The sequence below is a fragment of the Callionymus lyra genome, chromosome 8, assembly GCF_982586985.1.
Source record: "Callionymus lyra chromosome 8, fCalLyr1.hap1.1, whole genome shotgun sequence".
NCBI lineage: Eukaryota > Metazoa > Chordata > Actinopteri > Syngnathiformes > Callionymidae > Callionymus > Callionymus lyra.
This window is the reverse complement of record NC_141825.1, coordinates 17823878-17847788: the sequence shown is the minus strand read 5'-3', so window position 1 is coordinate 17847788 and position 23911 is coordinate 17823878. Positions and strand designations below refer to the sequence as shown.

Below are 23911 nucleotides of genomic sequence, written 5' to 3'. Positions count from 1 at the left end.
GCATTTGACTCTTAAAGACACAATGTAAACATGACCATTAACCTGATTTCAAACCATCCAGTGTGAAATATGCGGTTCAGAGCTCAGTAGGTGGCGAGAAACTGCTTCAAACCATCGTTTTGGTTCAAGGCTGGCAACGTTGATTGGAATCTCTTGATAAGGAAAAAAAAGAAACATTTTTTAAATGATTTAATTAAAACAATACATTTCAGTACTTACAACCAAACCTGCGTATAACAACTTATCTCAAACTTAAATGAGAACAATATCCATTTCCTCTCAAACCAATATGGCTGACAGTCTTAAAGCAGCTTGTGGTCTGAGGTTTTTAGCATCTTAAATTTACCAGCATGCGACTGCAAAAGTGATTTTATTGAAAAACTTAAATTTACAATCAAACTGAAATGAATTCAAAAACTAAGAAAAAAGTGCATTTTAAAACAAAAAACTAAATAAAAATAACAGATGAACACAAATAAGTGCACCCAGAGGTACGACGACAATGTTTAGAACACAAAGTCAGCCTCCGTCATGTCGATTGCCCAGGCAAACTTTTCTCTTTGGGTCTTGTTGTATATTTTCTCCAGTGGCACGTCCATGTTCTTCCCCCTGAGAGGCAAAAAAACAACAATTATAAAGATGTTTAATATAGAAGCAATTAAGACAACAGTTTGATAAGGCCTTGGATCTGCCTTCGCAGCATTTTCACATAAACAGGGAACTTGAAGTAAGAGCAAATATTTCTACATTCTGTGGGAACAAGAGCAACAGAGAAAATCTATCCAAGATATTAAATCGCCAAGATAGAAGCTGTGAATCCGCCAGGTGTCGCATGCTCTAAACTCACCATGCCACGCTGATTCGTGGATCGAGGTAGTTCAGCTTTGAGGTTCCCAGCGCGATCAGTTTGTTTTCCTCCCGGTCGGTCGCCTGGACCTCCATTCTCAGCAGCTGCTCCTTGCAGCGTTTCACAGCCGCTTCCTTCTTCTCCAACGCACTGAGAGATGACCACACAAGCGACATTGCTCTCAATCTTTAGCCGAGACAATCACAGACACTCATTTATTTATTTCATATCATTTGATTCCCTTTGCTCCTGTAAAAAGGAGTGGGTCAGTGAGAAGGTGGACCCATGAGCTCGAGAAGAAGAAAGTCAATAGAAGAAGAAAATTAATGTGTGAATGACTTTCGCGGGGTCAACTTTCCGGTGATCAAAAGGAGCAAAAGAAGAGAGTGCAGAGCGATAGAGGAGTAACAAGTCAGTGTGAAAGAGAAGCTTCACAGGACAACAGTGGACACTTAACATTTCTGCTTACGGAGATGTTTTAGACGAGTTGCCCTTCTTAGCCTCCTTTAACTCAATCTTGGCCAGAGACAACTGTTCCTTGCGGGTGTCAATCTATGGAGATCCAAAAAACAAAACAAATTGAATGCTCAAGTCTTCATAGTTCCATGAAGTAAATGGTGGGTAAAGAGAAAAAAAACAAAAAAACTTGAGGAAGTAAAAGGTTACCTTGGCCTGTAAATTCGCCATCGACTGGTCGAAGGTCTTTGGCGGCGCCCGCTGATGGTTACAGAGAATTGCAACTGCGCGGTTGGCACGGTTGTAGGAGAGAATTTTCTCTGCCACATTGTCAGACACTGGAGAGAGTGACACCATTGTACTTTTCTATTACCGATGCTGTGTCTCAAATCGCATACTAGCGTACTAAAAGTTAGTATTTTTAGTGCGTTAGTGCGTCTCAATTCTTAGTATGCGAAATTTAGTGCGCCATGCACACTAAAGTGGCGTACTAACACGCCCACAAAACTGAGCATGGTTCGATGGACACTAAACACACTAAACAGCCGCCATCTTAGTGACGTTTTAAACGGAAGTTACGTCGTTTATAAATGCATATATATGCATATACTTACAGGTGAATTTTCCGCAGCAGTAGGAGGATAAACACGTCTTTGCTGCTGATACCAGATTATTTAGATTCTCATATTTTTTCTTTATTTCTTTTTCCAAAGTTGCAATACGTGCAGCCAGCAGGTGTCGGCGATAAAGTTCCAACAGTTGGTTGAAACATCGTTAAATAGTAGTAGAAGAAGAAGCTGTCATGTGATCCCCGGTTAGTGTGTAGCAGCAGAGTTTGATTTGAGACATACTATCTGTGGAGAATTTGCATACTAGTTAGTACGTACACTATCCTGATGCATACTAACTTCTAGCATACTAAGAGTAGTATGCGATTGGAGACACAGCACGACTCTGACACTTCACATGTCCAGATGAGCAGTTGCATTACAAACACCATGACTGGCATCTTTAAATATTGATGAGTACAACAATAAAGAGTTAACAACCTAAATCAAAACGACTTGTGTCTCTTGTGAGACACGTCACAAAACATGCTTTGGACAGTAAACGTGTGGATATTCACTCTTGGACAGTAGTTTGAGCTGGTCCTGCAAGGTGATCGAGGCGTTGTATGTCCTGAAGACCTTTGCTGTGAGGCCCGGCATGAGGGCACACAGGTGTTTGTTCAGCATGGCCGTCTACAACAAGAGAAAAAAAAAACAACAACATGATTATAGACGCGCACAGAGATGAAATTCACCATCTTCCTCTTCATGATGAAAACTAAATCCCATCCACCAGGTGGCACTGTGGGAACGTGTGTGAGACCAGAGCACTCGCTGCTGTATTATAATTGGCCTCCATTAGCAGGAGGATTAATAAAAGATCACAGGTTTGTGCTCGGTGACACTTCTGCAGGTAAAATAACAGGCCAGAGTGATAATAGCCGGGGAGAGGGTCATTAGTTTCCGTTTAACGCACGTGGCTACAAAAACTACAGCAATGATTAAACCGCTGCTGGTGGTGTTTACGCAGAGCAGGCAGGTTGTTGAACATGCGAGCAAACAGGCGGACCTGAGCAGTTACCCAGCAGCACTGATGTGAAAATAAAAGCGGGTAGACGGATGGGAAGCACTGGAATTTTGAAAGCAGATGAAAGCAAAATGAAAATGACGTGATTGGTTTAATCAGATTCGGGTCAGGACCCGGCTCTCTGGAGCCAAAGAATGTACGCGACTCCTGGACACGGTGGGGGTTTGACTGTAATGTGAATCCATTAAAGAACTCTTCTATAATAAACAATACCAGTGCGGCAAGGAATTTAAAACCCGTGTGAATAATGAGAATTCCTGTCATGTCATTTTGAATGTGTTCACTTAGGGAATTTAATCAATAGATAAATATGGCATACGAACAATACCATAACAGTGTTTGTATCTTGTCAAAGGAAGCTTTAGAATTCCACCTCTCTTGGGGAAAAAAACACGTCTTCCCAACAACTTCTTGCACTTAGAACTGGATATATGCTGGCAGCTGATTTGCATGTTTATGCTTATATATGCTTACCCAGTGGTTATTATTGGAATGTTTCCTCCACAAATGGATGTTCTCTGGAGAATTTAAACTCTAGCTAAGCTAAAATGTGCAGCAAAAAAACACTTTAATATAGGGGAGAACATTTATAGTTACCCTAGAGTAGAAGTGCCGCATCCAATAAAAAGTGAGGTTACAGTTTTCCCGATATTCCAAGAAAAATCCTCCTTCCATCATACTTTTGTTTAAACTAGAGTCACCAGGAGAGTTTGTACATTTTTTACTGTGTCATTGAATCATTCGTCGAAATGATGCGAGGAAAAAATAAATAAATAACACAATTGCCAGTTGAATGTTTCCTCATAAATATCATAAACATAAATACAACATTTAAACTTTGTGGTCAAATCTATGTATAACCTGCAAACCTTTCGTTTCCAAATCCAGCAGAAAATCTCTTTTCCAGCATAATAACTTCACAAGCCCTGGTCCAGCTACAGCACGTTTAAAATTCAGTACCACATGACCCCGCTTACCTCTCTGATCTCGGAGAGAGTTCAATGTCAATTATGAAATCACGACCTTCAGAATCAAACCACATGTACATTAAAGACCAACTGTCACAAGAATATTTCAATTCTATAATTCGTCTGAAAGCTGCAACTATGAAACTGATCATCTATAGTTAAGCTGTATAAAACATAATGTTTGTCCTTTTACGTGTCGTCTCAGATATTTTCCTTATTAACCGGAGTGTCCTTAAAGAAGCGTGAAAATAATTTAAACCACAGTGAAACTTTTCCTGATGTGAACTTGAAGAAGTGAGCAGTACAGCGTTTAAACTCACTCCACGCGACAGGCTCTAAATCTGCAGGACACATTTAGTGCTGGTTGTCCAGCTGTCTGATAAATCCACGGAAATTGGGTCGGTTAATCAAAAAGGCAATTCCAAAACCATATGTAGTCCCAGCAGTTAAAGGGACAATCCAAATTAACAATTATCACACCGCCTCGTCATCAAGCCAGTAATAAGCGGCAGCAAATGTGAAAGTCTGAGAGAGTTTTCCATAAACTCTGATTATGATGGGGGATAACTTTATCGTGTGTGGAATCACGTTCATAATATGATTTATAATTCAAACAAGAATTACTTATTAAATGACCAAGCTCCTGCTGCATTTCTTCTAGATTAACCGAGTAAAGAAGGTTACCGCTCGGAAAATATAATTACAAAAAAAAACAAAAAACTATCTTGACAAAGCAAAGCTTCAATGTGAAACAATTTCCTTAAGTGTTAGTACAGCTTTTTATAGTTGGAGTATATTTGATTGATTTTTTTAATGACAATTAAATAGTCATTTAGGATTAGAGTGTGATTTAAAAGCAACGAGATGAATACCTCGTCTTTAATTCTCAACTAGCTTTAAAGAGAAGTCTACTTTCCAAACTTCTTGCATCTGCTACATTCATCAATTTTTCTTGGCTCCGACTTCTTTCCCCTAAATTCTTTTGGCGACTCGGCCTTTCTGGGTGTCAATCAATCCTGCCCACAGTAGCCATTACCATTCTACCTCCAACACAGACTGACATTTCCTGACACACCGCGGGGCAGAGAGCAGAGCCAGCGCCCTTTCATTCCCTTGTACCACCTTTCCTTTCATCGGCAAACTCATGTCCTGCATTCTCGCCGTCAACTCTTTCACAGTCGAGGTGTCGAATTGGATTTCAGTGGCTTTAAAAATTTAATTGTCGCTTGGCCAAATAACATGAGATTAAATTGATGATAATAGTCATTGGCGATCAACGTATTTCATAGAGTAAAATTGATACTTTCTTTGCAAACTCAGTTAAAGATGTACAGAGGACAATATTTTCGGCGACAATAGGTGGCAGTAATGCACCAGAAGCTGCCAACCCCGACTCCTCTCTCCACCCTTCTCATTTCTCACTCCGGCCGGCAAAAAGGAGGCTGTTCACAGAGTCTGGTTATGCTCAAGATTTCTGCCTGTCACACACCACTGTTCTTAATTGTGATTTACTGGGTCCCATTTTCTCTTTTCTTATTAACTGCTATTTAAAGGCACTGCTCATAAAAAAAAATATATATATATATATACACAGACCATATTTTTGTTATCATTTCATGTCTCAAAGTTGACACAGCCTTCAGAAAGATTCATCTTACACATGTACAAACTATGTTTTCATTTAGATTGGGCTTATATTAAAGCAACAATTACGGTAGTCGTTACATCTCACACGTCCAATATGAAGGAGGATGTCAACAGTCAGTGGATGGTCCTTCCATCTTCTGTAGTTTAGAAGTATGATCCTCTTATTAATAGGAAGTAACCGCTTACTGGTAACCCATTTATGCTGAGGATTAATCATAGACGGCTGCTGTTCTTCTGCCTCCCTGCTGCCTACAGCAATTGGAAGAAGAGAGAAAGAATCGCCAGACTTTTATGTGTGAAATTCATCCACCCGGCGAACTCGCTTTACATTTCAACTTGCGGTTTCATTTTATCTGCCAGAGTACATCCCCTCTCTCTTTCCGTTCTGTGTTCAGTGTGCCTGCTTCCAATAGCTACCTCTCTTCTCACCGACCGTTTCCTTAATTTACCCCTTTTATCTCTCCCCACCAAAGGCTAGGTCTCATACAATCTTGTCTCTTGCAACTTGTAATTTGATCCAAGCTTCACCCCGCTGAAATCTTTATTTCTCTGAAAGTTGGGGAAAAAAACTCCTCTTAAGACACCCTGGCACATCCACGCACTAAAAACGTAACCTTTAACAAAACATTCTCTATAACAGCATGGAAATGTTATCTGGAATCTCAGATCTTGGGTCATGCAGCCACTAAATAATCTGCAAAGTGAATCTCCTTCTGAGATACTCACATTAAGGCGGTCAAAGAGATCATCTCCGGGATCTTTGTCCTTCATGAATAGTCCCAAATTCTTAAAAACCTACAAGTACAAAAAACTTCATGTTAGTACACTGAAGGTAGTCATGTGATATGGTCGACAGAGTGTGATACAATCCAAAATAAAGAGCAACACTTAGGAACAGGAACCTTCACTTTTCAATTATTTCAATAGGAGAAATTTGCCTAGAGCCCTTACGACATAAAATTAAACCCAAAAGGCATGGAATTAAACGTTCACCATTCCATTCCTATTGGCATTTAGAAGCAGCAATCTCATTAGTTTTTGTTTTCCTAAAATATGCAAGGACCTAATCAGTCAGGCTAATGTGTCGCTATTCAATACACTCATTTGAATAATGATATGTGTTCCCAAGAAACAAAACACTTTGCCCGTCAGGTGCCAACATTTACTTCCCAATCTCTGGGAGTGCAGATAGCTCCGTGTGGCACTCGGGGCGGGGTTGGAAATTAACATATGCATACATGCCCGTACAAAAGGTGATCTTCTGTCAGGCAGATTGCAAACACACCAGAACATAAACAGAACTCGTGTGATGAATTTCCAGTAAAGAGAGCACATTCATGCTCGCATTAGTATGGCATTTATAAAACGTATGCTTTGATAATGTACATTTTGTCTTAACTCAAGAGTATTTTTTACTAGTGGTTTCAACTTATGAAATTAATAAATTAAAATAATTTCTTGTTGTAATTTGAAAAGCATATACTGTTTCCAATTGAAAGTTACCCTATTCATAAGTTATTTTTGTGTTGTTCAGTTGTCGGGGTGTAAACAATGGTCAGTCACCCATGATTTTGACTGGTGAACCGAATGGAAAATTGTTTTCCTGATGTGTTAAACTTACAGTACTCATTTTTGTTTTCTTATCATCAAAAAAACAACAACAACATATTAATCTCTGCTGATGGAAACTAAAGGTTGCAGGCAACACTCGTCTCAAATACAACAGGATGTAAATGACTAGAACGGCATCCGTTCAAGCCAATAAATGACTTTATGACGACACTTTTCTTCTTATACATTGATCTTTTCATCTGCAACAATGATGGATTTTAAATTAAAAATAAACTCATGTGTAGTTTCCAACTTGACTCGTGCATATTGTGGATTTACCTTGTTCAGGACAGGGACCTTGTTGTAGTAGCGAATGGAGTCTTTACCCAGGAAATCAAACTCCACCACATTCTCTTGGCCATCGAGTTTCTTATGGAGTGTGATGTGCTCTACGCGTAACGAGCAGCAACCGACTGTGTCTGCCGACTCGCCCTCCTCCTTTTCATTACCAGCTCTCAGAGCCAGCTTTTTTTTTTGGGTCAAAAATGATAAGAATGATAAATGTCCACCAGCACACAGCAAGACATTTCACAATCATCCGCCCCGTTCAGAGAGCAATCCCGCGCCAGTTAAATAAACAACACAAATGCATAAATGGAGCACAGTCAAGCATCATTACACTTCGAGCCTAAAAAGAAATGCTGTCTGGTAAACAAAAACTTGAGAGTTGTCATTTTAGCCACCATGAATCAATCTACAAGATCAAATTAGGCAGGATTTACTAGAAGAAAACGGCTGCACTCAATTTCTTTCAATAGATCCAGTATCCAACTAAGCAAGAATACAGAACAGATAAACAATTTATTCTCTTTCCACATGATAGCAGGAATATTTGTAAAGCCCTGTGCAAACAAGCCAAGCTCTCTCGTAAGGACATACACGGTGAGATGTGTTCCTTCAGTATAGACTGACATCTGACCTTGTCTATAAAGTAGAGCGCCACGGCTCTCTGGCGAGTTTCCATCCTCTTTGACTTGAAATCTAGTTGATACTGGTCACGGATCTGGGCAACGCATGTCTTTAGTTTCCGAGCAATCTCATATTTCTCCCAGTCTTTCTCTCCCTGCAAGAAAATGGAATTGATGAAAACAATATTGACAAGGTTTGATAGACAGATACGACCAGCAGGAAGAGTAAAAGCAAAGGTCCAAACACAAAATTCAATGTCGAAATGAAGGTTAAAATAAGTGAAAACATGTTTGCTTTCATAAATAACAAAATAGGAAATATTTTCCTTGAACACGGCAGAAAATAAAGAAATATAAAAGGCAAACTTTGACAAAAACAATACAATTTGATTCATAAATAAATGACAGCTAATGTGTAAAAACTATACATTATTACTATTGTTAATAAATTAGTAAATTAGCCATTCACTTTCAATCTTTATCCAATTCATTTTTCAATTGTTTATTTAATTGAACATCCTCCTTTACAAGAAGTACAGACACAAAAGTAAATTCTGTGTTTCTGTAAGACGGCATTGCTATAGAGCAGCAGCTCAGTTACCTTCAATTTGGAATTGGCATTGAGCATGACATATTTAATGGAGCCTTGGATGTTTTCAGTCCAACTGGCCAGCCATGTGACGGTGTTGTCGTGTCGCACTTCCTTCCAGTGACGGCCAGCTGGGGGCTCAGGGATTTTGGCCTCCCTGAGAAAAGTATAACAGAGAAACTTATCAACATGAAAACTGGGGCGGAAATGCAAGTAAAACAGCCTTTTGCTCCCTCGACTTCCGACTCAACGTAACGGTAGAATGAACTCCGTTTTACTTGCTACAGTTGATAATGACGTCCTCGGGTTGAATCCTTTTCTTAAGCCGGCCTTGTTTGGGATGCTCGCCACGACCCCTGAACAGTCCTGGAGGCTCAATCTTGAAGTTGCCAATGCGTTCCTGGTGATGGTCCAGCAGACAGTAACCATATTCATCAACTATCTTCTGGTTGGTTTCTTTCACAGCCTTCAGAGAAATACATGAGAAAAATTGTATATTCAGAGAGAAGTCGACCCTGCAGTGATAGAAGTTTCAAATGTGCCAGTGGCAACATTTCGCTCATACCAGTTTCTCTTCCTTGCTTAGGTTTTTCCGTGCCTCGACCTTGGCTTTGTGCATGGCATGGAGCTCTCCGAAGTCACATTTATCCAGCACTTTGATAATCTCCCTCTCCTCCAGGGTCATTTCCTAGTGAATCAAAAGAGCTTAGTTTTTACATTTGAAAATAAATATATACAACTCTTAATAAAAAAAAACAACCAACTATATGGATACAATTACTGAAGACCAAATATCATATTTAAAACCTCCAAATATGATGAATTTAATATCATAAAATAGCAACCATCATCTGCACTTCTACAACTTTTCTTACAATATTTCACATCAAGCCAGTGAAACAAGATGGCTTACCTGTGCTTCGAGTTATCTCATGGCTTTGCTTCACCAAAGCATTTTAGGTTAGCGATTTATTTTTACAGCAGATCAGCAACCAACCTTAAATCTCTATAACTTACTTTTTAATAATAATAATAGATATATCTGGGGTTTTTGACAACCAATGCTCTTTCTTACTTACTTAACACCTTATTTATTCATTAACTTTGTGATGAGTCTTCCACACAAATCAAGCAACAACTTTTCATTTAAAGATTCATGTTACCATCACTTTAACATCCTTAATTTCAGCAATTAATGATGTGCAGAATCAGTGTGCCTACCATATTGAAATGAACTGATGCATGTTTTAATCTACAAAAATTACTGAAAGAACCAGTCCTAACTAATAATGTTGAGAGGTTTATGGGAGGTGTATTAAATAAACATTAAAAATGTGATATTGGTAGAAAAGTCATTATCACTACAGTGTCTGAGAAGAGTAGACTGAGCTCTGCAACTGAATGTTGATACATTAACTTCAAACTCAGTATCAGAGTGGTCATGTGGGCATGGTTTCATCAAGTTCAATATATATTTAGGGTGGCAACGACCGAAAAATGAAGCAAAGTCATGATGTCACTTACATCTTGAGTTCATGTTGGATACAGGAATAAAGGAAAAGTGACCGCTAAGTAAGTAATTTATATTTGTAAAGCGCTTTTCCATTCCATACATTCAAATGCATTACTTGTATATTATAACTTGTGAAACAGAAGATAATATTGCATTTACCTCGTGTGTTAAAACACAGGCCGTTTCCATTTAATTTCTTGTCAAGCTTTTGACAAAGATTTTCACAAGAATCACCAAGTGTTCAATGAATGAGCTCCAATACAATAAAAACGGAGAAGAGAGTCCGATATAAAAGGATCCATGACAAGAATAGATTAAACAATCGTGTGATTAAAGCATCCTTCTCACACGCCGACATTCTGACAGGAGAAACAATTACGTCGACTTTATAATTCAAGATCCTGTGATTCTATAGAGAAATAGAAAACCCGTAAATCATAGCATTTTCAAATTTGATGTTCATCTTACAACTCTTCAGGGATCAAGCACAAATGTTGTCTGCTTTAAACTTAGTATTAAGTTTCGAGAAGCACACAATGCCTTTTTAAAATAAAACAATAAACAATGATGAACTACATGGGTGGAATTATATAGCAATAATCAAGACCGATATGTGACCTTTTGTTTAATTACTCATATTTATAGCAGCGTAAAGTGCAGACAAGAAACATTATGAAAGGGCAGGGAACAGATAACTTCCTTTTTGAGCAAATGGAGCCAAGTTTCATCGCCCTTTCCATTTTCTTAAGTTATTGTGAGTTACTGACAAAATGTCAAGTCAACAAGACTTGCTTTAAAGACCTCTTTCAACCAGGTAAGGAAAGGGCATCATCAAAATGTCAAATTCTAACAAGCACAACTTTACTTTCTTTGTCCAGTCATTCTTTGGATTATACTATATTATCTTTATTTAACGGTCAGGAATTCTATAAGAAATATGTGAGGCCAAATAAGAAAAAAAGTTGCAGTGATCAGGTAATATACATTAATTAATATTTGAGATAACAATCTTCTTAAGATCCTCATGTTGATCATAGGTAGTGCTCGGCTCTCCAGCAAGTAAATATCTAGATTTTAAACAGGGAGCAGTTTAAATGAGGGGTGTCAAAACTCAAATCACACAAGGGGCCGAAGTCTTTTAGCAGAAGAGGCCGCGGACCAAGAGAAATGTGCAAATGTCATACTAAACTATCACAGGGTGTAAGTATCTAATGTGAAATTGTCTTTTAATTTGGAGAATGAAATCCATCTTAATCATCTCTTTGTTTATTCTCTTGTACCGAGAATTCCCCCGTCACATTCCTTCCCACATCCATTTCACTCTTTTTGTGAGTCGCTGTATGGTTGTTGTCACAGATAATCCAAGTTCTTCATCTTATCTTATGATTACATGTCACCATGTCATATTGTACCTTCAGCCAAATCGTCCAGCGGGCCACATAATATGACTTGCAGGGCCTGATTTCATCCTTCCAGCTTTGGATTCAAACGTTTTTTTAATTCTTTATCCAAGAAGCTCAGAATCACAGATCAGTTTGTGCCAACTCTTCAACATTTGAATGATCATTGGTGCTAAAACGGCCATAAACCAAAGACTTTAAGGGTCTTTTAAATATTCTTGAACAAATGTTAGAGAAACTAATTTTACAGCATCACATTACGTCGATGGTAATGCAGTCAGGCGGCACATCTAAGCATGACTAACACCCGACAGTGGGTGGGCACAGAAGCAGTGAAGCGTAAAAGAGTTTTTTTTGTAGTTATAATAAAACAGTTTAATTGGATTTGTTCAAATGCAGGGGAGCTCCTTGTATGGATTAGCATATCAATGCCTTCACACAAATCGTATTTTCAAGAGCATTGAACACCAAGCAGCGCAAAATTAATTTTGCATGATATGCCTTGACGCCTGGCACCGAGTCTCTCTTCTTAGAAGAGACCCCGACACACCCCCTACGACAGACTGATCTCATGCGCAATTCCACTTCACCATGAGTTATTATTTAATTTGACATCATAAAACTCTCCAAAAGAGATGATGAAACAATGTGATATAAGCTGGTTTGAACTGCGAACAAAGACAATTTGCTCATGTTTGGAAGAAGTTACACATTTAACAGAGCAAACAAATATATATTATTATTAAATTGTGAAACCATCTGCTTTATACCAGAAATGCAGGGAAGAGTTTAATGTTTGGGCGTTAGCTTTTCAATAACCCAGAGGTTGTTATTACCTTCCTCCAATCTTTGAAGAAGTTCTCCCGGAAAACCGCTTTAGTGGTGTATTCATGGTCCAACATCTGGGCGAAGAACAGCGCCACCTCTTCGGCTTCAGGGCTCAATTTTACTGCCTTGCCTGTGGTGAAGAAAACAGCGATGATCATTTTTGAATCCACCCAATACAAGCAGGGATCACAGAATGTGGGTGATAAATAAATAGTGATAGTGGTTTATTTTAACCATTTCAGTATGGCTGTTTTTATCTGGCCACCCGTCCAGGGTGAAAACAAATCGGGGACCCCTGGATTTAGGTCTAACTATTAGGGTGTGTATAGACTACAGTCAATGTTGTGAGTCAGACATAATTGCGGTCATTTTATTGTTGTCAATAATAATTGCATATTGCATTAACCAATCACAGTGGATTTCTCTAGGAAATACCCATCTACCTCCCAAGCCTTATTATATTTAATAAACCTTTTTCAGTGTGAACGTTCTTAAAAAGAGAATGATCAGACAACTTTAAATTTAAAAATGCAGAGATTTAAATTAAAACATAATTGACGGAAATAAAAATAAATGATTGTTCATCCTTTGTGACAGCAAGTAGCTTTAAAGAAAAAGTAAAATGAAGCTCAAAAAAGTTTACAGACCATCATAGAAGAATCGAACGTCGCTCGGCAGTGGTTCGTACTCTGGCGGGAAGTAGGGTCCTTTGTGTTCCAGAAACCTCCATTTCACTCCATTTTCGTACTTCTCTTCCTCCCACCTAGAGAACAGCAGGACCATGGAAAAAGTATTGATAAGTAGGACATGATTGCCTTCATTTTGGCTCTCGTTGAGTTTAATTCTGGGTGCATGTGGTTGGAAATGAATATTCTGGTCAATACACAAAGAAAAGAGCATCTAACCAACCATCGCCAACGACTTTTCTCCTCCTCCTCCTTTTTTTGGATTTTCAATAGTTTCGCCTCTTCGATCTGCTCCTTTGTTCTCTTTGGTTTTTTCGAGGTACCGAGTTCACTCTCTTCTTTTTTAATAGCCTTTTCGGGTAAAAAAGAAAAAGAAAAAGAGAAAGAGTCCTTTCAACATCCTTTCAATGCGCTCTAAATTCTTTGTGAAGAAAAATAATTTGTGTACCTTCTCAATTTTGTGCTTTGCTTTCCTTTTCTCAGTCGCTTTATCACTCCCTCCTTCTTTCTTGTGCCTTTTCGTCTTTGACCTGACAGTGTTTGAACATTTTATAAATCTGCACAATGAGATCCTCTTACCATTGCATATTGAGAAATACATACAACACCAAATAAATAACCGACTTTGGGTAATTCCTTTTCTCTTACCCATGTGTCCCAGTAGCCTCTTCTTTTACCCTCTTTCTTTTAACTCCTTTCTTCCTCCCCACAAAGTCCTGGTCTTCCGACTCTCTGAACCTCAAAAAGTAAATAATTCCAGTCATTAAATGTATACACTAAAGATCCTCTTTAGAGATCCATTAAGGCCCTTGAGATCCTCAAGAGGAAAGACTGATAATGTGCCAATTATGAAGAATCAACTGATCAAGGACCATCTACAAAATAATCCTGTCCACAAACAAAACTATCATCCAAAAAGGCTTTTAAAGGATTTGATAAGATCGACATTTTTCCTTCCAATTTTACCATTTAATTCAATAGCTTTTTTGTTTCTAAGCATATCATTTTGGCAGAGATGAAGCTGACGGCCAGAAATGTACTACAATTACAGTCATTGGGCAAAATTACAGACAGAATTATAGGAATTGAGCAATCACAGCCATTAGAAATAAAAGGTCATGCTGAACCCCTCAATTTAGGAATTGGAGGCATTGTTGACTTAATACATACAATTATTTGTTTAAGACAAGTTTGTGTATACTATGCACACAATTTTATTTGTAAAGTTTGACACTTTTTTTAAGGAAACTGTGAAATTACACTTAATTTGAGCAAATAATTACATGAAAACAGTTTCCCTCAATAGCAAAATTACAAATAATAATAATACTGGTCTTGGGGGGGAAAAAAAGGTTTCTGTCTAGGTAAGACAGCTGAATTTATTTTTACTTTGACACACACCAATTGACAGAGGTTCATTCCCACAGTAGCTATTAAGGGGACTTGAATACTGACATAGAAAAACAGCATCTAAATCAACATCCAAATTGTTTTAGCAGCTATTTTCCCATAAGTGCTTTTCAGATTATCGATGAAATTGTGATGAGCACACCAACGATGACACGAGACGTGAATTTAGCAAACATAACACTCTTCTAGTCAATAAAGGACCTTATTGGAGAGAAAACGTATTGGAAATCGGTGCCACCCATCAAATACCTTTTTCTACTTCTGGCTTTTCAAATCTGTGATCTGCCAATCTGGCGTCATCAACTCACACAATCATCTTATTCACCATTTCGTTTTCATTTTAACAGTCATTATGCACCTGTTGTTTTAATAACCTCTATGATAGAATCTTATTTTTCTCTACTCGTGTACATCTCCTTACTCATGGTCACCACTTGCTAGAGGCGGCACAAATGAAAACACCTGAAAACATTTCATATACTTTGATATCCTGAACCTTGTCAATCTTCATGCTGCGAAGGGAGGAACCATGTATGACAAACAATCTGTTAACTGCTGTAAGACACAGCAGGGCTTGGTCAGTGGACCGCCCGTCAGACCACTCAAACCACACTCATCCATTACTCCCCTGACAGGTCAAAAACAAGAAGCTGAAACATCTTGAGTACAAAATCTGGTTCAGAAACAACAAGGGAATGTCTTGTTGTGTAAAGTTCATCCCCTACCGGCCATTAATGGATTGGTCTTCGGATTCAGTCTTGACCTAGAGGGAAGAAACAGATTCAATCTTTGCATAGAACACTACTTTTTTTTTCTTTTTTTTTTAACCAATACAACACACATTTTCCAAATCAAACATTTTGATAATCAAAGTTACTTTCATTTTTCAATAACCATTTTTATTATAAATATTTTTAAATATTTATAATGAAAACGGTTAAATGTCAAAACATGATGTTCCGTTATTTCTAAATGTGGTAACAGGTTATTTTTTAGCATTTTTCAGTTAATAAACATACATCTGCCTAATAAAAGGTGTCTTTTTTTTTTTATCCTTGTGGTATCAAGCATCCAAATACAATATTTAGTATTGGCATCAAGTTGGACATTTTAGAATCGTGACACCCTTAATGTGTAGTGGATATTTACATCGGTTGTCGAAGCGATACACAAGTTGACACCAGCAATAAACGCCAAATTAGAAAATCTGCTTAAAGGTCATCTTGCATTTTTTCCCTCAAACTAGTATCTCCATCTCTAGCTCCTCCTTTTCATCCAACAGATCCATTTTCTCTCCTTTAAACTTATCTAAACATTTTCTAGAGTGTTTAAACTTTGTTTGCAAAACTTTTCCACATTGTCTATACGTCTGACCTACTAATGTCTGATCTTCTTCTTCTAGATTTCTTTCCAATGAGAGCTCAGCATCTTCCTGTCCTTTTGTCTCAAATCCTTACATCACAATAGCTCTCATTACTGTCATTACAAGCTTCCACCTTTAGCAAGTCATCTCTCCTGTGATTCATTCCTACTCACTACACCCTGGAGCTCAATATGCATTTTCCTTGTTGGGTAATAAGACCTCGTTTTCTTTTGTCCATCTACTTCACTGGCTTTGAAAATGATTGACTAACGAAAAGTAATAAGATTCACAAAAGAGGTAATAAGTCGAGACCTGTGCTCGACAATATTTGCAGATGGAATTAGAGCGTCTTTAGGTGTCTCAGATTGTAGGGGATTAGTGACATTTATATGTGAGCTCCAATCGAACATCTAATCCGTACCATTTGGTCCGAGCTTTAGGCAAGTGATTAAAGATTTCTCAGAAATAAAAACAAGACTATGTGGAGCTCAGGATTTTTTTCTGCATTGTTCCCCATTTTAGACATTAGGTTATGATATTCATCTTCATGATGAACTAAGACTCTTTCAATTAGTTTCAAAAATATTTAAGAAAACTACACAATACATACAATAAAATTGCATCCGTTTACAGTACAACTGAAACCACAGTTTAATTTTTTTATTTACATACTTGTTTAAGCCAAGGAAAGAAGTTTAACTTATGAGCTCAGTTTATGCCGGAGAGTTTTTGACTTTCAAGCAACAGAGCTGATACACAACATCTACTTCGAATTCACAGGCTCTTTCAAAAGAAAAAACACACCAGCAAGGAAAATGATTTGATTCTGAATGTTACAACCAAGCTCTGTTCTATAAAAAGAACAAAACCTTGACCCCGACTTCTCAAGTAGATGAAATAACGCAACTCCCGATCTCACCCAGTGACTGACTGATTTAATAGGAAATAATCAACCACAATAATGCAGTGATGACATGGATACGGATTTATAATTTCATGTAAAAAAAAAAAAAACGTTACCTTCATTGGCTTCTCATTTTCTTTAGCTTGATGTATGCTGTGAACAGAGGTGTACAGTTGTGAGTTATGAGTATCAAAGCAAGCAAAGAAGCATATATTTGACATTTCTCTTCAAAAACTACAAAAGAAAACGTGCATGACGTGCTTGTTAGTGTAATTGCCCTTTAAGTTTTAATAAAATGACAAGAGAAAATCACGATTCAGCAAGTTCCATCTACAGCTTTGAAATGATAGTTCACCCAAAATTCAATCATTTATTGCTCAGCCTCATGTCTACTAAGGGTTTGAATTAAGAGTAAACCCTAGTGCTTTTTAGAGTTACAGACAAACATGTATGTCTATTTTAATGTAATGACTGACGCTTAAGTTTGTCTTCATTCAAAATGACTCACTTAAAAACATCCAAGTACCTCCATGGTCTGTAACATCCATCTTGTATTGAAGCCTCGACATGAGGAATTGTTGGAAAACAGTTGAAAAAAACTGAAATAAGTCTGTATTCTTTAAGTTTGTTTGTAGCAGAAGTCATCAGTCTTTCAGCTGCTGCTGTTGGCCTAGCAGCTTCCGCTAAATATATATATAAACTTGCTCAATTTTTCTTAATGTCAAGGCTTCAATACAAGAGGGACATTACCAAAGAGCAGTATGGAGGTATTTGGATGTTTTTAAGTGTGTTATTTTGAGGGTAGATGAAGACAACAACCACTGAGGGCCAGTTCCATATTAGAATGAAAATACATGTTTGCCTATAACTTTAAAAAGGAACAGATTACTCTGAAAATAATACCACCCCTTAGTCGATATTGAGAATTTTGGGTGAATTAACCCGTGAATGTCAAACAATTTAAAATGCATTAGAGGCGGATGAAAGTCGAGTTTAGATTAGACGTCACTGTAAACTCTAAATTTATTTTGGGGTTGAGGAGGGGGTTCTTAAATCAACAATTTATCTAACATAACATAAAGCCAAAAAGGCCCAGAGGATGAGCAGTTTAGCCAATTTTATATATATAAATATAGATATTATTTGGTATCGTTTTTGATTGTTTAAGGGTTTTGTGACCCTGGTCTAGAAAAGCGATCTACAAATATTACTTACTGCAACTTGATCTTATGGCTTTCTTTCTATCCATCACCACGCTCACATCAGTTACACAAAAACCAATGAAAATTTCACCATTCATACTTTTATAATGTGGAGGAGGTTAAAATATCCACAACATGTTTACTTTAGATGTGAAACCGAGATGAAAATTGCAGGGATTTGTCCAAAAAAAAAAAAAATGCCTTGATTGTCAACAGGTGTGGACACAAGTCATTGTCCATCTGAGTCAGACTATTTGCAAAAACATTATTATTGACAAAAAGTGGATTTTATGGCTTAAAAATAGTCCAAAAAAAAAACAACTACTTGCCCGTTTAGATCTCCATTTTTATCAATGCTAGCTTTCTGTTTGCGTTTGGCCTTTCCGTCTTCTTTCGTGTTCTTCTCTCTTCCCATCTCACCCAAACACCTGTTAGAACAGTTGGAAAGTGACAAGGAAGAAAAAAAAAAAGGTAAATAATTATAAATAGTCTCCTCAGGAGTAACCAGGTGTTCTCGAGCTAGCTGTGCATCACTGCGTGTGACGCCTCGTGAGCTTCAACTACTTTGTTAGTAGGTGTACTTTTTTTTTTTAAAGTTTAGCTCAAAATCACGAACACTTAGGGGGTAAATGCCTTGAAAATGACTTAAATATAACGTTTCCGTTCCTGACTTACGATTGAGACTCTGCAGATGTCCCTTGCTAGACGGTGACTACGTCAACTTGTCGTTCATTCCACGTGATTTCTAATTGGCTAATATTACCTCTGGGTTGCCAGGTTGGACAATGTACCCCCCAAAATACACGTGATATTGAACATTTTTTAAAAGATATATAACAATTATTTTGTATGCTTCAATACATAATTGAATCTCTCCATATATATTTAATTTATTTTGGTCTTACTTAAAGCATACACATATATATATATATATATATATATATATATATATATATATATATATATATATATATACAGTATATATATACATACAAACCCACATGTGTTCGCAACTAGACTCATATTTTATGTTAATTGATGTTCTTTTTAAATATTTTTCGATTGTTGAGCTCAAAAGCTCCTGCTGATAAAAACACATTTTGACATTTCCATGAAGGAACACAACATGGATGCTGAAATGATTTTCTTCCAATCACTTTAAAACAGCAGGAACAACTTCACCTCAAAGCAAGAAGAAGAAAAACAAAATATGTTGAGTTTGGAGTATGATTACTATAACAATATCACATACAAGGGTAAAGGAAAAATAAAAGGGGGGGGAAAGTGTGTTTCTAAGACCTTCTCAGTCGATTGCAAATAAAAGGAATGGGGGAAGGTTTAAAATCGTCATAATCTTTATTAAATAAGAAATATTCATATTAACTCTTAAGCTTATTGTCAGTGGAAGATTATAACAAATGGTCTTGAATTGTGATTTATACTTGAATTATTATTGGAGATGCACAAGTCAAATTTATTTTGATGATTAAACAGATATTGGTGTCGACTTTACCAATCTAAGTGGATTTATAGAACGATACATATGCTCCATCCTTCAATGAACATAAAATACAATTTAAAAAATAAAATAAAATAAAGTTAACAAATGTATCTACAGGTGTGACTCTGACTCAGCAGCTGTTTGTACCGAGGAGTCAAACTGTATCGAAGTCTCGCTTCCACTTGAGGAATTATCGCGAGATTTCGCAGCTGCGCGTCCAGCAGCTTATCGTCCTTGACAAGACTCCTGTCTCTGGTCTCGTGGGTCGGGATCTCGTCCATGCCTGTGAGACAGCGGCGGCTGCTGAAGTGGGATGTTGTCCGCAGGACCACAGCTCGGTGTCTCCAGCAGCGAACACTGCCCCGGAAAGCTTCAAACACGGACAGAGATCGCATCATTACAGAGTCTGGAAACAGCGACCACAAAAACACACATGGCACCACTTCCGGGTCTCTTAAAGAGACAGTAAAATGCACACGTTAAGTAACTCTGGTTTCCTCCCACAGTCCAAAAACATACAGAGGTTGATCAAGAACTTTGGGAAATTGTCCGTAGGTATGAGAGCGTGTGTGAACGGTTGTCTGTCTTTGTGTGTGCCCTGCGACAGATTGGCTTCCTGTCCAGGGTGTCCCCTGCCTCTCGCCCTATGAAACTGGGATAGGCTCCGGTCTGCCTGTGACCCCGACCCCGGATAAAGCGGTAGACAATGAATGAATGAATGAATGAATGAATAACAAAGTAAACAAATGAAGTAGGGAATTATTATAGCAATAGCCAAATAGCAGAGGAGTATATTTCTGCCTTGAAATGTTGTTAGCCAAACTTTAACATAGAAATAGTAGTATGTAATAGTTGGTGCTTGGTTCTGTTTTTCATTCTTTTATTCTACAATGAAGCCACAAAGTCAAATCTTATTTGTGTTAACATCACTGGCAAAAGAGTAGGGTAAGATATGAGACATGGCACTGATTCCGTATTAGACTAAAAGTGCCTTTACAAATAAAGTTTAATCAGTTCTGTGTTTGTCTTTCTGAAAAGAAAGCTTTTCTGTGGTTCTTCTGATGTCTTTGATGAGGATTTTAGTTTGCTGGCAAAGCAAAGGACTCCTTTGTTGTTTATTGATGGATACAGACCTGCATTCCTCTTATCATTCATTTGCTTGCTTTCCTTGTAGGCTTGATGTCTGACTCTGTTTGCACAAATATGTTTATGTAACATGTCAAGTCTTCCAATAAAATAATTGGGAAAAAAAGATAATCATTTAAAATGTTATTATGTATATTGCTTTGATTATATAGTTAAGATAGAACTGATTTATGAAATAAATAACTTGTACAACTGGATAAAAATTCTCCTAAATTCACCGCACAAATATAGATAAAACATTAAACAAAAAAATATTAATCAAACTTTAAAAGACATTCAAAAGAAAGACTTTGGCTCCAAAATAATTGACCTGATCCAAATAAATATAAAGAGGCGGAAATAGTATTCATTCATATGGATAAAATGAATGTATTCAATAATATTGTGTTGTAATTAAAACATAAACATGGTGTTCATCATGGCCTGAAAATCTGATCATAGTTGGAATGACTCTTGGGAAGGCGGGCATAACATAAAATAGCAGAGGAACAAAATAATGTATGTTATATACGCATTTGTCCCCTGCCCATATCTGCTTTATTTCTGTTAATACATTTGTAAACTTCCCTTTTTTTTCAATTGTATTGTATTTGCATTGAAGGAGAGAGCTGTGGCTAGCCTGGAGTATATCAGATCACAAACTGCCTGATCTTTATTCAGGCTTATCTATTGTTCTATAAATCAACTTAGATTGGTAATGAGAAAGTCAACATCATTATCTGTTTAATCATAAAAATAAATGTAACTTATGCATCTCCAATAATAATTCAACTATATATCACAATTGAAGACCATTTGTTATAGTCTTCCGCTGACAATAAGCATAGAGGTAATATTAATATTTCGATTTTAATAAAGATATAAACCTCCCACATTCCTATTCTTTGCAATCGACTGACAAAGTCTTAAAAAACACAGCATCGCCCCCTTTTTTTTACTTTACCTTTGTATGTGATACTGTTATAGTAATCATACTCCAAATTCATCATATTTTGTTTTTCATCTTCTTGCTTTGAGTTGAAGTTGTTCCTGCTGTTTTAAAGTGATTGGAAGAAAATCATTTCAGCATTCATGTTGTGTTTTTTACTTATTTTTCTTCCTTCACGGAAATGTCGAACATATTTTCATCAGCTAGAGCTTGGAGTTCAACAATCGATATATATATAAAACATCAATTAAATAACAATATATGATGAGTTTGGAGTATAACTACTATAACAGTATCATATACAAGTGTGAAGAAAAAAAAGGGGGAGACACTGTGTTTTTTTAAGACTTTGTCAGTTGATTTCAAAGAAAAGGAATGCGGGAGGTTTGCTATTTTATGTTGTGCCCACCTTCTGAAGAGTCATTCCAACTATGATCAGATTTTCAGGCCATGATCAACACCATGTTTATGTATAAATTACAACACAATATTATTGCATACATTCATTTTATCGATATGAAAAAATACTATTTCCGCCTCTTTATATTTATTTGGATCAGAGGTCAATTATTTTGGAGCCGAAGTCTTTCTTTTGAATGTCTTTTAAAGTTTGATTAATATTTTTTTTATTTAATGTTTTAAATATATTTGTGCGGTGAATCTAGGAGCATTTCTATCCAATTGTACGAGTTATTTCAATTCATAAATCAGTTCCATCTTAACTATATAATCAAAGCTATATGCATAATAACATTTTAAATGATTATCTTTTTTCCCCCAATTATTTTATTGGAAGACTTGACATGTTACATAAACATATTTGTGCAAACAGAGTCAGAAATGAAACCTACAAGGAAGCAAGCAAATTAATGAAGAGGAATGCAGGTCCTTATCCATCGTTGAACACCAAAGGAGTCCTTTGCTTTGCCTGCAAACTAAAAACCTCATCAAAGACATCAAAAGAACCACAGAAAAAACTAAACTTTCTTTGTAAGTAAGTAAGTAAGTAATATTAGAGGTTGTTTTGGTCCAATACGGATTCAGTGCTATGTCTCATACCATGTCAACATGAAATGGGATTTTATTTTGTGGTGTCTTTGCAGAATAACTTAATGAAATACGATAACATAAAAAAAAAGAAGTAGAAAACAGAACCAAGCACCAACTACTACAGAGGTGGGCAATTATAATTCTTCAAGGGCCACATTAAATTATGTGAATGTTGTTAGGGGCCGTCAAGCAAAAAGAAAGACGAAAAAATCCCTAAAAAAAAGGACATTCGTCATTTGGCCGTGACTTTTATTAAGCTAAATAAGCTGCAATTTCATTCTTGTATATAAGGTAAGGTAAGGTAAGGTAAGGTAAAACTTTATTGATCCCTCAGGAGGTCTCCTTTGGGAAATTGTTTTTTACCAATAGCCAGCAATTTTTGATAAACAATAAAAAATAATACATAAAAAAATATATGTTCTTTTCAAAACATTTATTCAACTAACTTATAAAAAATGTTTTGAGGGATTAATATATACTCAACAAATTACACACAAAAAGTATATGTAAGTATAAGTATAAATAAGTGTTATGTTGAAATGTAAATGAATAATAAATACAAAATACATTTGTTAATGCATTAGAACCATTTTAAACATGATCATACTTTGACATTACGAGGTCCGCATAAATACAGTCAAAGGGCCGCACTTTGCCCAGGTCTGAACTATTACATACTATTATTTTTATGTAAAAGTTTGGCAAACAACATTTCAAGGCAGAAATATACTCCTCTGCTATTTAGCTGTTGCTATAATAATTGTTTATTTCCATGTCTTAACAAGAAGGAGCTGTCTCGCCTGCAGTTAATACAAAACTCTGCAGCGAGAATTCTGACCCGCTCTAGTAGAAGAACTCACATTTCTCCGATCCTTAAAACTCTTCACTGGCTTCCAGTTTCTTTCAGGATCAACTTTAAAATTCTGGTTCTTACTTTCAGATCTATTCATGGTCAGGCTCCTCCTTACATCATTGATCTGATCCAGCCTTACACCCCAGCTCGGGCTCTGAGGTCTGTGGATCAGAATCTACTGATGGTTCCACGCACACGGCTCAGGACCAGAGGAGAGAAATCCTTTCAGGCTGTTGCTCCTAAGCTTTGGAACGATCTTCCTCTCTCTTTGCGCTTGATGGAGTCTACTGACTCCTTTAAGAAACATCTTAAGACACTTTTATTTGTTCAGGCTTTTCCTTGATTTTCTGGAACTCCTGTTGTGTTATCAGTTTTATTTTGCCCTTTAAAGTATATACTTTATTGAGTATTGTTTTGATTGTTTAAGCGCTTTTTGACCCTGGTCTGGAAAAGCTATACAAATAAA

At 36.9% G+C, this 23911-nt stretch overlaps 1 protein-coding gene across 4 annotated transcripts; it reads right to left on the bottom strand.

The window, feature by feature from the left end:
- Window positions 1-174: 174 nt before the first annotated feature.
- LOC148073871 (DNA topoisomerase I, mitochondrial) lies at window positions 175-19804 on the bottom strand. Of its 4 annotated transcripts, none has more exons than XM_087797503.1 (20): window positions 19616-19804; window positions 18297-18395; window positions 16882-16918; window positions 15224-15261; window positions 13737-13826; window positions 13537-13618; window positions 13312-13439; window positions 13050-13165; window positions 12411-12532; window positions 9227-9349; window positions 8940-9127; window positions 8674-8818; window positions 8084-8227; window positions 7444-7629; window positions 6280-6348; window positions 2430-2544; window positions 1514-1641; window positions 1317-1399; window positions 848-997; window positions 175-609 (listed from the first exon to the last, which is right to left on the bottom strand). In XM_087797503.1, exons 1-20 carry the CDS (start codon window positions 19747-19749, stop codon window positions 507-509), a joined length of 2280 nt encoding a protein of 759 aa, XP_087653629.1. In that variant the 5' UTR covers window positions 19750-19804; the 3' UTR covers window positions 175-506. The 4 variants fall into 4 exon arrangements, with proteins under 4 accessions (XP_087653629.1, XP_087653630.1, XP_087653631.1 ...); XM_087797504.1 differs by having other exon boundaries at window positions 13737-13820; XM_087797505.1 differs by lacking the exon at window positions 19616-19804 and adding an exon at window positions 18643-18689.
- Between the last annotated feature and the right edge of the window lie 4107 nt (window positions 19805-23911).